The sequence below is a fragment of the Pyxicephalus adspersus genome, chromosome 2 (assembly GCF_032062135.1).
Source record: "Pyxicephalus adspersus chromosome 2, UCB_Pads_2.0, whole genome shotgun sequence".
In the NCBI taxonomy this organism is placed as follows: domain Eukaryota; kingdom Metazoa; phylum Chordata; class Amphibia; order Anura; family Pyxicephalidae; genus Pyxicephalus; species Pyxicephalus adspersus.
In genome coordinates, this window is record NC_092859.1 from 76802050 (window position 1) to 76818494 (window position 16445).

Sequence of the window (16445 nt, forward strand, 5' to 3'; positions counted from 1 at the left end):
GGGCTGCAAAAGTTTTATGTTTTAAGCATCAGCACGTACATAAAGTGCGTGTATACAACCAATGTATCTTCATATTGCAGAAATTACTGTAGCCTTCTTGGGATAGGAAGTGTCAGCTTACCAGGTGAAATTAAAATTGATGGGTATATTACGCAGTATATTACATTTTTTATTCTGGGATTTAGATACACATTAGCACTTATGCTTTTAGATTGTTGACTGTAGTTCAGTTTTACATTTTTGATAAATCTTGTAAACCTAAATTCTGAACTAGTACAGATTAGGACTATTATTTTTATTTCTCTCTCGCTTCGCCAGTATCCTGGTAAAGGTCTGCGTTCTCCTGAGAAACCGAGCACAAGAAATCCGTGATATTGCAAGAAACACTTTAATTAAGATTATAGAAACACTTGGACCTCGTTACCTGCACTATGTGTTAAAAGAGATGCAAACTGTCTTGGTTAAAGGATACCAGGTAATGTTCATTCAAACACAAGATAATATTATTGTAATTTTCTATATGTATGTATTTAAATATTTTTTTTTCATTTATTTATCCAACAATAGGTTCATGTGCTGACATTTTCTGTGAACCTGTTATTAAAAGGACTTGTTGCCAATCTGAAAAGTGGAGACCTTGATGGCTGTATAGAAACTTTGATCCAGGTAAAAAAAATAAGGGTTTAGTCTTCTATATTGGCCTTAAAATTGCCCTCCAAAGCAGTGTTTTGTTAAGTATCGACAGAAAACTATTCTTGTAATTGTAATAAACAAGATATCAGACATCAGTGATCATCACCACAGTCAAATGTATTTTTATTTGTAACTTTATAATATAAAAATGTATAATATATATATATATTGGAGTTAGAGAAGGTATTTAACTGATAAAAAAATTTTAAATGTAAAATTTTCTTAAATGTAAATTTTGTGTTTTTGTAAGATTTTCAACAATGAGCTGTTCGGCGACATTGCAGAGGAAAAAAAAGTAAGAGGGATTGTCTCTAAATTGATGGAAGCTCGAAGCAGTAAAAGCTACGATTCTTATGAATTGCTCGCCCAGTTTATTGGAAAAGACCAGGTTGTGAAATTGATTCTGCCTTTGAAAGAGGTAAGATGTTTGTAACTTTGAAAATCGTATGTGTATTAATGAACAGACTCAGTTTTACCATAATATTGTCTAATGTATGTTAGTGTTTTAAAACTGAATCCCAGGCAGATATAAAATAGACAATTGGATGTCTTTTTGTATGCATTATTACACCATAAAAGGCAAGCCCTGTAAATGGTGCTTAACTGCAACAGGAAACAAACAGGTATTCTGCTCTGCCTGACTGGGCTTTGCTAAATAAACATTAGAACTGGATAGACAGAAATACAGCTCACTTATAGAATAACTCAAAAATATTCCTGTGTTTGTATGTGTTTAATTACTATTTATTTATGGTACCTGTTAATTTGCAGATCTTGGAGAAGACAACAAGTTTGAAGATTGCTCGCAAAGTACGTGAAGCTTTTCGTAGGATCATATTTGGTTTAGTAGCCAATGAAGATATGTCAGCAGAATCCATCCTTTTATTGAGCTATGGCCTGATCAGTGAAAACCTTCCACTCTTAACAGAGAAAGACAAGTATGTTGTTTTAACCCAAAAACCTCTTTATCGTGCTGCAAAGTTTAGCAGTGGATGTTTTTTTATGTTCTTTATTTACTGGTATTCTACTGTTATTGAATCTTGACATTCCTATATTTTACTTTCAGGAATAAAAACTCAGAAATGCCCCCTCCAGATCCACGACTTCAGCCACAGAGCTGTTTGTTAATTCAGCCACCTCCTCCTCGCGGGGGCCGCAAAGCCGCCGTCAGCACAAAGACCAACATGCACATTCTTGTAGATACTGGACTCAAGGTTAGTAACAAGAAACAATGCTCTATAAACGAGATCTTTAAACAGCAAAATGAATTTTACATCTCACATTAATTTTACATAACACTTACAATTAGTATTTATCCTGCTTTGTGTTTGGTTAGCAGCATGCATATTTTATTATTAAGCTGCAAATCTCTTTATTTTAAAAAGTTTATTACGTTTAAAATTATTTTCTTGAGGGAGTAATTTTCATTTCATAAATCTCTAAGAGAAAGCACACTGCTCAATTGATATGTAAAGTAAACAGATGGCAAGCAGACACTACTTATTTTGTACACTATTCACTATTTATGTAGGTTGGTGATGATAGTGCAACCACATCCTATCATCTTGTGGTGAATATAGTTATTGGAAATAAAGACTTTTTTAGTGTTATCTGGATCTTGTGCTAATTTGTTTGTTTCATTCATACAGCTGCTTCACATGAGTTTGAAGAAATCCAAAGTAAACTCTTCTGAGGAACATGCACTGGAAATGCTGGATCCTGTTGTGCCGATACTGATTGGCTGCTTACAGTCTATGGATGTCAAGGTGAGGATATGAATTGATATATCTTGTCCTTCCCATGTGTTTTTTCAAGCAGTATACATGCAGGATTATATGTCCTTTAAAGTGGAACTCTGGGAACTGTTAAATGTGAAGTAAATTTACATACCTTGTGTATGAACAGTGTTAACTATTTTGTACATTGTGATTGGTGTGTTGAGTTCCACTCCACTGGATATTAAAAAAATTTGTACACGTTTGTATGTACATTGCATAAAAAAACTAGTGTGTGAGAATTGATGGGCATTTTATGTGCTTGTCCATCAAGTTGGGCAGTACAGGTTTAAATAGGATAGACTGCATGCTGAGTTTGTAGTACATATGAATTTAGTAATACAAGTTCACTTTTTATACTATATATTCTACAACTAATAAAGTGCTAAAATAATTTTTTGCTGGGCCTTTTGGTCTGTTTTATTAAATCAAACAGCTTTATAGACAGCCATCGAAAATGACCTAGGAGATTGGCATAGATAGGCATGTAGGGGGCAGTGTGAAAGTAACCATAGTTCTGTGTCCCAAATCGGGATGCTTACCAGACCCTGCTGTTATAAAGCTAGCAACAGGATTCTTTCCTGGTCCAAAGCCATTTGTTATTGACACTGCATTGTGAAGATTGATTTATGTAATTTGGGCCATGTCACATAATCTATTTCTTTACATTGCTGGGTACCTTTCACATTTCCAGCCATAGAAGGGGTCATTGATGAGGGACTACACGTCATATCATTTGATGTCATTTGTGTTATTCAAATGGAAAATATTAAACATTTACTCTCCTATATAGGTCATCACTGGAGCACTGCAGTGCCTCATCTGTATGCTTAAGTTTCCATTGCCTTCTATAGAGAAGAACACAGAGGAACTAACTAAACAGCTTTTCCTGCTGTTAAAGGACTATGCTAAAGCAGGTGTAGGCAAAGGGCAGAATTTTCATCTGGTGGTTAGCTGTTTCAAGGTAAGAAAAAGTGTGAAAAGAAAACACTACATATAAATATAAACCTTCGCTTGTTATATCAGTAACTATTTTACCTTTTATATTTTTGCAGTGTGTTACTATACTAGTTCGACACATGAAGGGAACTATTACAGAGAAACAGCTCCAAGTGTTGTTGGGTTATGCTGAAGAGGATCTTTATGATTCTTCACGGCAAGCTACTGCATTCGGTTTGCTAAAGGTTAGTGCCCCCACCATTTATATTGGGCAGCACAAGAGGTTTACTCTTTGTATGTTAAATATATTGTAAATCAGCACAATGAAAATTATGATGGCCTGTAATGTTTTATCAGTCAATATGTTACTGTGTAAGGATTTCTATCGTAAAGGCGATATATGTCCTAAAAGTAAATCTAGTTGTGATCTGGTAATGCTTTACAGGAAAAAATGCAACTGTGCTAAAAATTCTTTAGGGTATCGATATATGTGATAGATATGTATGAACATTTTGCCATACATGGTTGTGTGTTTCTCTTCCCATGTGGATTGGTGAGGCAGAACTGAACCTAAAGTGAATGTAACCCTCTGAACCAGGGGTCATGTTCTGCTTTTTTTGCTTGGTTTTCTAAATATATTTGCTTTGGAAGATAAAATACAAATATGTAAATGGTTATGAACCATAGTGGAAGGAACCATACCTTCAAAAAAAAAATTCTGTTATTAGTCAACAGGTTTTTACAAATGTTCATAGCAAAGTTGAAGCACCAGTAATCTCATTCAAAGCTGAAGCATTGTTAATCTTACCGTTTAACATCCCAACGCTCCATCAAAATGGAGGTTGCATGATTTATTTTTTTTACATACTTGGACATATGAGTAGAGTTGTTGTTCCGGCTAACCTATGTACACTAACATGAAATTAGGAGAATACTTAAGCTTACACCCCAATGTTTGCATTAGCTACTGGCTCATAACTAATATAATTATCAGGTGTGAAAGCTCGATGTTTAGGTAAAAAGCAGTGAGTGCACCCATTGGCCAGTGGTTATTACCCCAGGAAGCCGGAAAGTTTGAGCAGAGTGAATGTTGTGGAAATTACCACATGCCACAAATGGTGCTATGCCATATATACATACACAATACTAAAATGTAATTCTATTGTTTTATTATTTTAAAGGCTATTGTATCTAGAAAGCTGATTGTCCCTGAAATTGAGGAGGTCATGCAGAAGGTAGCAAAGTTGTCAGTGACCTCCCAGAGTGAACAAGTGAGAGTTCAGTGTCGACAGGTAAGTAGACAGACTAGAGCTGTATACTTCAATAAATGTTTACAAGACTTTTTCTACTTTTAAAAGTACCTAATGCAAATTTATGATCTGTATACAGCTTCATCACTATACATATCCTTAAAGTAATCTGTTCTAGCTAATGCAGCCAGTAGTAGTTAGTTTTGTGTTTACATACCAATCTTCTTTCACTTGTGTTGTTTGGGTGATTCATAAATGATTCTTTGAAATGCTTACACTGCTAATTTTGTTGTGAATGACTTTACAGATATACCTGAAGTATTTGCTTGACTATCCTTTGGGTGATAAGCTGAAACAAAACTTGGAATTTATAATTGCACAGCTAAGGTAAGTTTATTTGTTTTTTCCATTCTGCAAGCTGTACCTTAGTTGTTGTCTGTACGAGGAATTATTTTAATCCAAAGTCATCAGTATTCGCTAGTTCATCATCAATAGCTTTTACATTGTACCATTTACAGTTCTGTATGTTAACTGTCTTCACACATCCAAACACTTTGAATGTGTAAACACACAGTATTTTTATTGTTTCAGCCATATGTCCCTTCTTCACGGCATTATTAGACCATTTGGTGCCATAATTCACTTACTGAAACCATTTTATATTTCATTGCTAAGCAAATATAAAATATCTAGAGTGTGGATGTAGGAAGCAATTAGAATACATTTTCCATTTTAATTCTCTCTGTACAAACATATAAAACATAAAGGGTGCAAATAATAAAGTCTTTATGTTCTCAGCTACTGATATGGCTCTTTTCATGGACATAAGGCTTTGTTTACAAGTCAGTAAAAGAATGTAAAGGCGTAGGATCTAGCTGTTGTTATTTTCACTTTTACTCACACCTCTATTCTCTAAAATGTTCAGACCTTGATTAGTAATAACAATACAGCAGCTTTGTGGGGGCAAATATCTTTCCTATACGAGGTTAGGAAGTATAGTAATTACTTGTTAGTTTACTGCTTAAGGTGAAACATGAGATACCTTTTTTATTTTAAAAATAAAAAATCAACTATTTTTTTGCATGTGCAAGTCCACGTCTCCTGAGATGAGCAGTCAGAGGTATCCGTGCCTTAGCTCTAGTACTGCATATATATTATGCTGTAGGTGGTGCATATAAAAGCCATCTTTTAATAAGAATTCCAGACTAAAGTGCATTGTTTATAGTACTCTTTAAGCTCAGAGTTTAACTTTTTCACCTTTTGAGTTCTGGTTTCGCTTAATGTTGAGTGTTGGCCTAATATTTTAGAGGATAATTTGCTTTTGAGGTAAAGGGTTAATTTAGTTTAGGTTGGGGAAATTACTCTTTTTTTCATATTGCTTTTACAGTGTCACCCTGCATGGAATGTGTTGCTTTGCACATGAAATGCAGCTGAAAGCTAGATCTTAGGTTACCTTCCAAGAAAAAAATATTGTAACACCTAATGTCTTCCTGACATCTTCACAATTGTATACAGATTTTTTTCAAAATCTTAAAAAAAAGATTGACTACATAGACTGTTATTGGTTGTTTTGATATATTGCAGCAATATTAGGCAACTATGTTTTTACAGTGTAGTTCACCAATTGACTTTTTTTTTAATTCTTGACACAGCTATGAATATGAAACAGGACGTGATTCTGCCTTGGAAATAATATCCTTCCTCTTCCAGACATTCCCACAAGTAAGATCTGTGTTTCGCCTAATTTTGTCTATGTGTGTAACCTCATGGAACAGTTTCCTCATGGAACATGCCAATGGGCATGACATGTCCTCATTAGGACATGTCCTCAACAAAATACTTTTGATACTTTTGAATATTTTTGCAAATACAAAAGCTTTTGAGTTTTAGGTGATATTTTTTTTAAATCAGCTCTTCTCTCCGTTTGTTCATTGATCTGAATGTGTTATTTATAGGATGAGGATAGAACATTTTAAACATATCTAAAAAAAAAAAAAAAAATTACAGTTTAAATGTTTACAACATAAAAAATGTATTTCTGCTGTGCACATCATTAGTGTACTAGGTCTCTGTGCTTCCAGATGGATTTTTTGTGAATGTGTAATAGTACAGCCATCATGATAAAACATATTCTGTTTTGGCTCTTAGGGAATACTTAACCAGTTCTGTGGTCTCATGTTTGTCCCACTTGCTTTGATGATGGTCAATGATGACTCTACAAAGTGTAAGAAGATGGCTGCCTTAGCAGCAAAATCTCTTCTTACCAAAGTTAACACACAACAGAAGGATTTGATGTTCTCATTGGCTACTCAGTGGCTCAACAATGTAAAGGTAAGCAAATTATGTACCCAAGCTTTGGTTATAATGAATAGAAGATTTTTGGTTATAATGAATAGAAGATTTTTTTTAGAAGAGCCTCAAGGGTTCAAGTTTTAGTGTGTCTGAAAAAGATGATTTAGGAAAACAACTAAAAGATTGGTGGCTAATGAAAAATAAAGTTTATAGAAAGGTACTTACGTTTGTTTTTTAACCAAAGTAAAGAACAGCCTGTCAGCAGTCAACCAACGCAAATGGTTGGTGCTGCATCCAGGGTGTCCTTTTAAATGAACTGTGGTAATTGATGTCAGTGACACCACGCATGCGATCGGTGCATCGGTGTATTGAAGCCGCTGGTTGTGGCAATTTCCGCGAGAGCTGTAATACTTGCATAGTGGGAGGAGGAAGTCTTTGAATTGCTGACACTTGCGCCCTTTACCAGACTAGGGCATGCCACTCAGGAAGAGAGGATTTGATCATTTTGTTTGGGGGAAGATCCCAAGAAGAGCGGGTCCTCCCTAAAAGTTACGGACTAAAGCCGCATACACACGTGCAATTCTTGTCATTGGAAGGATCTTTCACGATCCTTTCCAACGATAAGAACCGCATGATGCATGAACGAGTGCTGTGTACATACAGCACCGTTCTACTCTATGGAGAAGGGAAAGGGGAGAACGACGGAGTGGCACCCTACTGCGCGCTCTCCCCCTTCCCTTGCATTATGATCGCTCGTTGTTCATCGTTCGTGGATCCGCCAGAACGGATCCACGGACGATGAACGACGCGGGCTGTACACACGCCAGAATCTTGTCCAATATCCGGCCGAAGCCGATTATCGGGCTAGAAAAATTTGACATGTGTACATAGCTTTAGTCTGAGAATATGAAATTCCATGTTCCTCACCTAACTCAAAGGGGGAAAGAGATAAATCCCTTGATTTAGGTCCTGGGCCGAGGATTGAATGCTATGCTCAAACGGAGGATGTAGAAACAGAAAGCGCCTAGGGACTTGGCATAGCTGTACTATCGGCGCCCTGAAATGACAGGATGCCTCTCCCGTCTTCTGTAGGGACATGGAAGGAAGATTATTCATATTTATCTAGATTTTCTCAATGTGAAACAGAGTGGTTGAATGACTAACCAAGTGTGAAAAGATGATTTTTTTTTTGCTTATTGTAATAAACTGCTTGGTCCAACTAAGTTACAACATTTTTAAAAACCATTTTCTGATCTGAAAATGCTTGCCGTTAATTTTTTCTCAACCCATGTTCTAATTTGTTATCTGTTTAGCAATATCATCCCTATTTAATTATTGCTAATGAATGATATCCTACCTATTCTACTAAAAAACCAGGAGGGCAGGGCTCTGTCCCCTACTGGATACGTACACTATTTACCTATTTAAATTTAATAAACTAGGGCATCTCAGTTTACAAAACAGTCTTGAAAGGCTTTAAAAGTAGTCTGTCGCAAAGGAAATTCTGTGGTATACAACTGATAGAAGAGAAGCCACATTTCATTGACTTCATTGTAAAAGTGACAGTAAATCTGTTTATTAGGTTACTGATCTGGAACTATTTTTTTAGGTGGAAAACTAGTTCTCTATTTTTTTTTTTTGATCTCTTCTTTTAGAAAACTGTCCTCACTTTGGTGACAACCTTGAAAACTTTGTTTTCCTGCTTAGCTTAAGTTCAGCTTTCAAAATAAAGCTTTAATCTTGCACTGTTAAACATTGCACATGTAATGGAATACATACATACATATTCACTTGAGTAGATAATCTTCTAGATGACAGGAAACACTCTTTGATTTTCCAGTTTTCTATCTGTAAATAAAGACAACAGATACACTAGTTTTATTATGTCTCTTCTCTTCTTTTCAGTCTGTTCACAAGAGGTTGGGTGTCCTGGCCTGTGGCTTGTTCGTTGATGTTGAAGGAGTTGAATTTGAGGGTAGACTGGAAGCTACCCTTGTGACCATTGAAAGAGAGATTGATCCCTTACAGTTTGAAGATGTGAGTATGTGAACCATCTTCTCGCAGAGGCATCATGCAGCTTGTTATGCAGTACTGAATTTCTTTTTTTTTTTTTTTTGCAGTTGAAAGAAGAATCGGAAGAGAAGGCAGCTGACAGACTGCTATTTAGTCTGCTTACCCTGGTCAGCAAGCTCATCAAGGAGTGCAATATCACACAGCTCACAAAGCACAGGCACCTTGTACATAAAATATGTGGTAAGACATTTCTTCTTACAATTCTAGAGCTCTTTAAAGTCCACCAACCTAGGCTTTATTCTGAACTCCAAATAAAATATTTTATATATTTTTTTATAAAATAATTTCCTTTTTTTTTTTTTTTAGACATATCATGAAACATTTAACACCAGACAGGAGCCTGTGATGACCATATGACCTGGGGGTATATTTAGAACTATTCACATAGTTATTCACAAAGAGCTTGTTTTATCATTCTGTGCCTTGTGAGATGGACAAATGGACTTAAAGGGGGAATTAAGTAGATATGGCAAATGTACAGCTTCCCCAAGGGCTGTATCAGACCCATGGTGAGCCACAGCAGTGTTGTGGGCTCAACTGTGCTCTCATCTGCTCCCATTTAAGTAGTTAAGAGCAAAAGGGGACCATTTTTTACAGCACAATTGGCCAAAGGGTTGTTGATTGAAAATTTGCAAAGCATGGTTTCACATCACAGATGTGAAAGGGTCCTAAGTGATGCTGTAACAATAATACAAATAATATAACTGTCAATCCCAATTAGACATATAAGCATTGTAACACACTGAAGAAAATATAAAATACAAGCAAAACAAACATAAAAAAAGTACAAAAGACAAACACAACATCACCAAGTTGACACATTGAGAATACCAATTGCTATTAAACCATTTTATCTGCATGTTTGCCAATGTCTACCTAAAACCTCTTAAGTGCATTAAAGTATATCTGATCCTCTTTAGTTAACTGGGAAGTACATTTGCCCATCACAGTTTGCAAAGAACGATAAAACAAACTGTTGTTGAATGAATCACTATACAATTTTTTTTTAAATATACCCTCTGGTCTTTAAAAGTATAATGGGAAATAGTTTTGTGACACACTTCAAAGCACACAACAAATGCTATAATTCTTTTATTTTCCTTTTTTAATATGAGTATCATAATTACTTAATAGAACTGCTATGCGGGAATCATTGCTTACCTTTGTAATAAAGAAAAAAAATTCCATCCTGATTGGTTGGTGTAATTGTGTTTTGACTTGGCCTCTTTACAATGTAATGTGTTCTAACTATGTATGATCTGTGTATATTTCTAGCTCATGTTCAGACCCATTTGAGTCACCCCCACAATTGGGTCTGGCTGACAGCATCCCAGATTTTTGGATTGCTGTTTTCCCTTCAAAAACCCGAAGAACTTGTGAATAAATGGATGAGCCAAAAGTCAAAGAAGTCAAAGTCTCAGACACAGGCCTGTGAAGTGTACCTACTGGAAAATTTGGACAACAAGGTGAATATTTCAAACAATCTTTTGATCTTGTCCTATAACTGATTAGAAAAAGTACATTTAAAATATATCATGCTCTTCTTAAGAACAAATGTCTTTTTGTGTCAGCCTTAAAATTATATCTTCAGTATATATATTATTTAAATTTAGTACTTGATGTTTTGTGGGCATAATTTGTGTGTCATACCAGTTTCTTTAAAGACACAGTTGGACTATTTTTACCATGTATAATAGACAACCTAAAGAAATAATGAACAGTCAGCCGTTTGTTCCAATAAGAAAAGTGCATGATAGTTAACTGATTGTATACATTTGGCAATTGTACTAAAAATGTTTCCACAAAATTAATTTTTTATTGTGATTTGCATTACCTGTTTTTGAAGATTTGTTTTGATCCACTCTACATTTAATTTAATCATTTAATTGTGTTCACAGATGAAGGATCTTGCTCTCGCTTTCTGCCATCAGCTACAGTCTAAATTTCTTGACCAGACCTTGGGAGAACAGGTATTTAATGGAAGGATTTTACTTTCATATATTGACATGTCATGTGGCTTCCATTCCTTACTTCACCCTCTTAAATTGTTGGATGCCGGTCTCTCATACTAACGCTAAAGCTTTATTACTTGAGGTCACTAACCTTGGAACAAGTATGCAGTGGATTCAGCGACTCAAAAAGCTATTGGAATAACCTAACAGCTAGGCAACTAGCATTTTCAGAAGGGTGCCACTAATAGTATCCTCCCTTATTTTTATCTTCACATTTTTACTTTTAACAAAGTTAAAATGTAAGCTTTGTTGGCTACATCATTGTAGAGATGTATCTCTGCGTATTCTGAAACACGCAGTCCACCCAATAAAAAGTCTGGCATGAAATTTTATTGGGTACTCCAGGACTGTTTTCTTTCCAAATAACCTATACAATAAATAGGAGAATACTTTAACTCTTCAAAAATGCTGGTTGTCCTCTATGACTGCAGATATAAAGGTGCAGTTCTGTATTCAAAGTTTCCATATTTTAGAAAGTGTTGTATGTATAGCAGAAAAGCCTGCAAGCCTAAAGCGTCTATCTAGTTATAATTCGCTGAACAAAGATTTACTGGACTCATGACCCAATGTGATGTAGGGTGGATCTATACAATTTAATTACTTGCTTTGTTTGGGGGGGGGGGTTGGTATGTATGTATGTATGTATGTATTTTACTTCTTGATGATTCATTAGCAGTTTTAGCCTAATAAATTAAAAACTACCCCTCGAAATCATAAAATACCTTACCTTTTTTCTTGCTGGAGCTGCTAATGTTTGTTGTTAGAAGAAGTGATGTTGGCATCTGGTGTGTGATTAGACAGCACAGATAATCTTTTAATGTGTCTGTTTTCTACTTTTAGGTAGTAAAAAATTTGCTGTATATAGCCAAAGTTATTTACCTCCTCCATCCTGAAGAAGAGCAAATTACAGAAAACCACGACGAGGAGAAAGATGTTGAAAGCATTGAGCAGGAGGCTTCAGGAGATGAGGAAGATGCTGACAATCAGAAGGAGGAAGAAAAGGGCGCCACTTTAATGTGGCTTATGAGAAAGTTGTCAATACTAGCCAAGAAAGAAGCTGCCCATACCCCTAAAAATCCTCTAAAAGTAAGTCAGACTCTTACTGTGTGTAGGTGTTTGTAGATATTTCTAAGGAAAAGAAGCTGATCATTGGAACCAATTTTTCTATATAAATTCTACTGCCAAAATGAGCAGGATCTGATCAATCAATAGTCAAAATAAATTGTTTTACCTGGTGAGTGTTGTGTGGTGAATATAAAAAAATCAGAAAGTTTCATGTATTGATCACAACTAGCTATATATCCACATACTTTCCACTTTTGTAATAAATACAGTAATGAAGATCTCGAGTACTGACTAATTTCACTGACTGAAACTGACCGTTGTTTACCACGTTTGTTCTGACAGAGGATATGCGTATTTAAATTCATGGGAGCCATTGCAGTAGATCTAGGAAAAGAGAGAGTGAAACCTTTTCTACCATCTATCATTGCTCCACTATTCCGAGAACTGAACAGTACCTATTCAGATCAAGGTAAGAGATCACTACTGGCTGGACAAAGGACTTATGATTATTATTACACAGTATTCATATAGCACCAACATTTTACGCAGTGCTGTACAAAATCTATAGTCATTTTACTAACTGTCCTGCAAAGGGGCTCACACTCTAATGTCCCTAGCTCAGTCATATGTCTTTATTACAGTCAATTCTATTAATTTTGGGGGTAAGCTAAATAACCTAACTGCATGTTTTTGGATGGCCCGGTCTGCCTCACTAGAATGGAGGAATCCTGTACAGGGAAAACTATGCCCTTGAGAATGCTGGGGGTAACAGAAGAGTACATGTAAGATGGGTAAAGGGTCTTTAAGGGGCATTGGCAGACAATTTCAATGGCCTTGTAGAACTAACCTATTAAATTATATATTATAAAACCCAACTAACATTATTGGTTTTCCTTATGTGTATCTATTAAAGGAATGGGACATTTCCCATGACAAACTTAAACATGATCAATGATACAATATATAATACAAGAATAAAAAATAAAGTTTGTAAGTTTCAAGAAGAAAAACCAACTTGCCTGTTTTGTTTTTTAGACCCAACACTGAAAAATCTCTCTCAAGAAATCATTGAGCTTCTAAAGAGTTTGGTTGGCTTAGAGGTTTTCTCTAGGTGTTTCGCTAGTGTGCAGAAACAAGCCAGTCAGAAGAGAGCCATGAGGAAAAAGCAAAAAGCTCTGCAGGTAGTGTTGAATATTGCTGAATTTTGCTTGTAAAGTTACATTTGTTTACTGTCACAGCATATTACCTTATTTATTTTTACATATAGTGGCATACGAAGAATTGTGTTTATAATAGTTGGCATTCATATTATTGTGGTTATCCTTTACATGTGTGTAAAATATACTCAAAACAACCAGTGATGGAATCCATTAAAGCTTAACACCAGGCAGTAGCACTTAGTATGAATGGGCAGTTAGACTAGCACAAGGAGGGGCACATGGGTGCAACCAGGGCTCTGATAATTGCTGGCAGTGAACCTCATTTTATTTTTTCTGCTGCTTCATTGTCCAGGTAACATGCTGGATGTGTATTGGGGGTCCTGCTTTAGCTGCTGTAAATGTGGACTTAGTCATATAGGTACAGACCCTGGAGTTAGACTTTTGTAACAGTGAGAATACAGTAGGGAATATATTTTTTAAATCCAATACAAGCACCGGGGTGGACCTGGACTTTGTAGTACTCAAATGATCTTTGCTTCTCATGTAATATTATACATCTCTGCTTATTTTAGGCTGTGGCCAACCCTGACGTGGCAGCCAAGAAAAAGCTCAAGAAACACAAAAGCAAAATCGAAGCAAAAAAGCGAAAGATTGAGTTCCTAAGACCAGGATATAAAGCAAAGAAACCACGCAGCCATGCTCTCAAGGACTTGGCCATGGTGGAATAAAACTACCTGTACTGTTCCATCATACAGCATTATTGTTGTACAATAGGGTGCAATACTCCTCTTGGAAACATATTTTGTGTACAGTTTAATGTATTGTCAATTAGTTTTCTAATTAAAGTGTTTTCTAAATAATTTGAATCTGTTATTTTGTCTTTTCTGTATAAAATTGTATGAAATTATGGATGAAATTATAAATGAAATTATTTGATGAAAAACAGAGGTATATTTGATAGGAAATATGTGAAAGCTACGGCTGTCAGGGTAAATCTCCTAAATTGCACACCATTTAAACATCTGGACCAATGGCAGTTCCATAGGCACAGGATCCCTTTCTGTATTTATTCTCTTGATGGTTTCAGTTAAGATGATGTTTGTATAAAGATGAGAGGATTACATAGCAAGGACAATTATGGTCACTGCATTTTCTGAAGTATTTATAGCCGCAACTGGCAAATTGCATTCATTCATGTGCTTTGACAATTAGAAATAATTCATACTTATTAAAGTATGTCTAAAGCCAAAACGATTTAAACATTTGAATAGAGAATTGTTAAAAAAAAAACATCAGATTTGTGTTTTTGTGGTGTTCCAACCGGGAAGATTTCCCATAGTCCCATAGACAAACCAGTAAGTGGAAGAAATACCTCTAAAACTAGGAAAGTTGTCACCAGAATTGTCCCTAATTGAAGATGACCTTTCTATTCTATTCCTTTCTATTTCTGTTCCAGTAATAACTCGGAATTTTCCCCTTCCCACTAACAGTTAAAACCTAACAACATTAATAATGCCTGTTTACTATATCCAAAATGTTATATTCACTTTGTTTACCAGCCAGCTTGTGTTTTGGGAGGCTTTTTGGAGGCAAATCTGCTGCATCAGTTCTTGTAGAGCGCTGTACTGGTGCTTTATAATAACATTTAATACTAGTAAGTAAATGTGCTTGGTTTGGGAAGAGAAGAATATTCTGTGGGATGCACACTGCTCAGCAAATTTCGAATGTCATTTACAATTACAATTGCAGTTGCAGAATGCATCACGGAAAATCTTTTTCCACACGTTCTGCTGTGTTAGAGTTTTTTCCCCTTTAACAGAAACCTGCTAGATAAATATAGAGGTTGCTTTTTCCTAACTACAAGTTGCTTGGCCACCCCTAATTTTCATACTTCAGGTACTGACGTGGAAAACACTTTCCGCTACCGAAGTCTTCAATACTGTGCTTGCAGGCTTGTTTCCTGGCAGCTGAATATATAAATATATATATATATATATATATATATATATATTATATTGAAGAGTATTTCCTGTCTGATATGTGTTTTTTTTTATAGTTTCTTATATATAATGTGCCAAAAGAATGGATGATAATATAGACTGTTGTGAGCACTATAAAATATCACAGAAAGATGATTGTATAAAGCAGTTGTTGCGAGATTTTCCATGTCTGACAATTAATCGTCACAGATGATTTATTGCAGATAGCCTTGACGGTGACATTTTGGTTTACAGGTGCTTTTGGATATAAGGTAAACCCTCTCTGGGTCCAGCATGGCATAAATCTTTTTGTAAAGGCCATTATCAACAACAAATATATTTCTTAGGATTGGCAAGTGTGCTCCAGATTGACGGAGCTAGAAGTATTCCCATGTTTTTCAGTGTGGGGAACATTGTACCCATCATCCTGGAACAAATCAGTAAAACAACAGAGAGTAATCAGCAAAAACTGGGGTGCACACTGCACTGCTTTTAGTAAATGATTCTGTATTTAGTCATTTCACTCAAGCCCAAAAAATTTTTAAAGGCTCATATACAATAAAACAAACATTGGTTAATGAGCACATACCATGAAAACTGTTTTCCAATGGATTTTATTTTGAGGACAGACCACCATATTCATGTATCATATATTTACAAATAAATGCCTCAGAGAAGTAGTGCAGAATCCACAAAGAAAAAAAAACTGTTCTGCTTGGTATGGCAACTATTACAGTATATAATCCATTTTCTGCAATAGTGTCCTACAAGGTGTCAAGTGAACAGTTTACAATTTGCTTAAGCTTCCATAAAAGCATCCTGTTTTTTGTGCTGAACATGTGTTCCCCGGGCTCCATGGAATATTTAAGTGCTATCAATTTACAAATCGGTTTCCTGTAAACCTCCCATCTGCTATATGCTCTTTGAACAACCACAGCTCAAAGCCCACTGACATTTTCCTCTAACAAAGCAGCACTTGGTTTAAGGTAGAAAGCTTTTTCTTTTGGGTATTGGGTGTTACTAACTTATTCATACAAAGAGATTGATACAAAGTTACATAATTCACATTTACAGCTTTTTTTGCAGCACAATTCTTTACATAAGGCCCCTAAGACTGCAATAATCTAAGAAAAAGCTAACAAATCTGAAAAAAATAATTGGGACAGCAAATGATTGAACTGCCTGTGCTTACATCAGTATTTGCCTT

General features: G+C 35.6%; 1 protein-coding gene across 1 annotated transcript in view; it reads left to right on the plus strand.

Annotated features, from left to right (window-relative positions):
* UTP20 (UTP20 small subunit processome component) overlaps window positions 1–14119 on the plus strand; it is a 58635-nt gene extending 44516 nt beyond the window's left edge. The window contains exons 53-72 of the mRNA XM_072399008.1: window positions 319–475; window positions 568–666; window positions 944–1111; window positions 1465–1631; window positions 1760–1907; window positions 2343–2459; window positions 3262–3432; window positions 3524–3652; window positions 4589–4699; window positions 4965–5044; window positions 6310–6379; window positions 6806–6988; window positions 8855–8986; window positions 9070–9202; window positions 10298–10488; window positions 10921–10992; window positions 11875–12120; window positions 12442–12568; window positions 13135–13280; window positions 13832–14119. Of these exons, the coding sequence (XP_072255109.1) occupies window positions 319–475; window positions 568–666; window positions 944–1111; window positions 1465–1631; window positions 1760–1907; window positions 2343–2459; window positions 3262–3432; window positions 3524–3652; window positions 4589–4699; window positions 4965–5044; window positions 6310–6379; window positions 6806–6988; window positions 8855–8986; window positions 9070–9202; window positions 10298–10488; window positions 10921–10992; window positions 11875–12120; window positions 12442–12568; window positions 13135–13280; window positions 13832–13987 (2803 nt within the window). The 3' untranslated portion in view covers window positions 13988–14119. The remainder of the gene's footprint in view (window positions 1–318; window positions 476–567; window positions 667–943; window positions 1112–1464; window positions 1632–1759; window positions 1908–2342; window positions 2460–3261; window positions 3433–3523; window positions 3653–4588; window positions 4700–4964; window positions 5045–6309; window positions 6380–6805; window positions 6989–8854; window positions 8987–9069; window positions 9203–10297; window positions 10489–10920; window positions 10993–11874; window positions 12121–12441; window positions 12569–13134; window positions 13281–13831) is intronic.
* Window positions 14120–16445: the final 2326 nt, after the last annotated feature.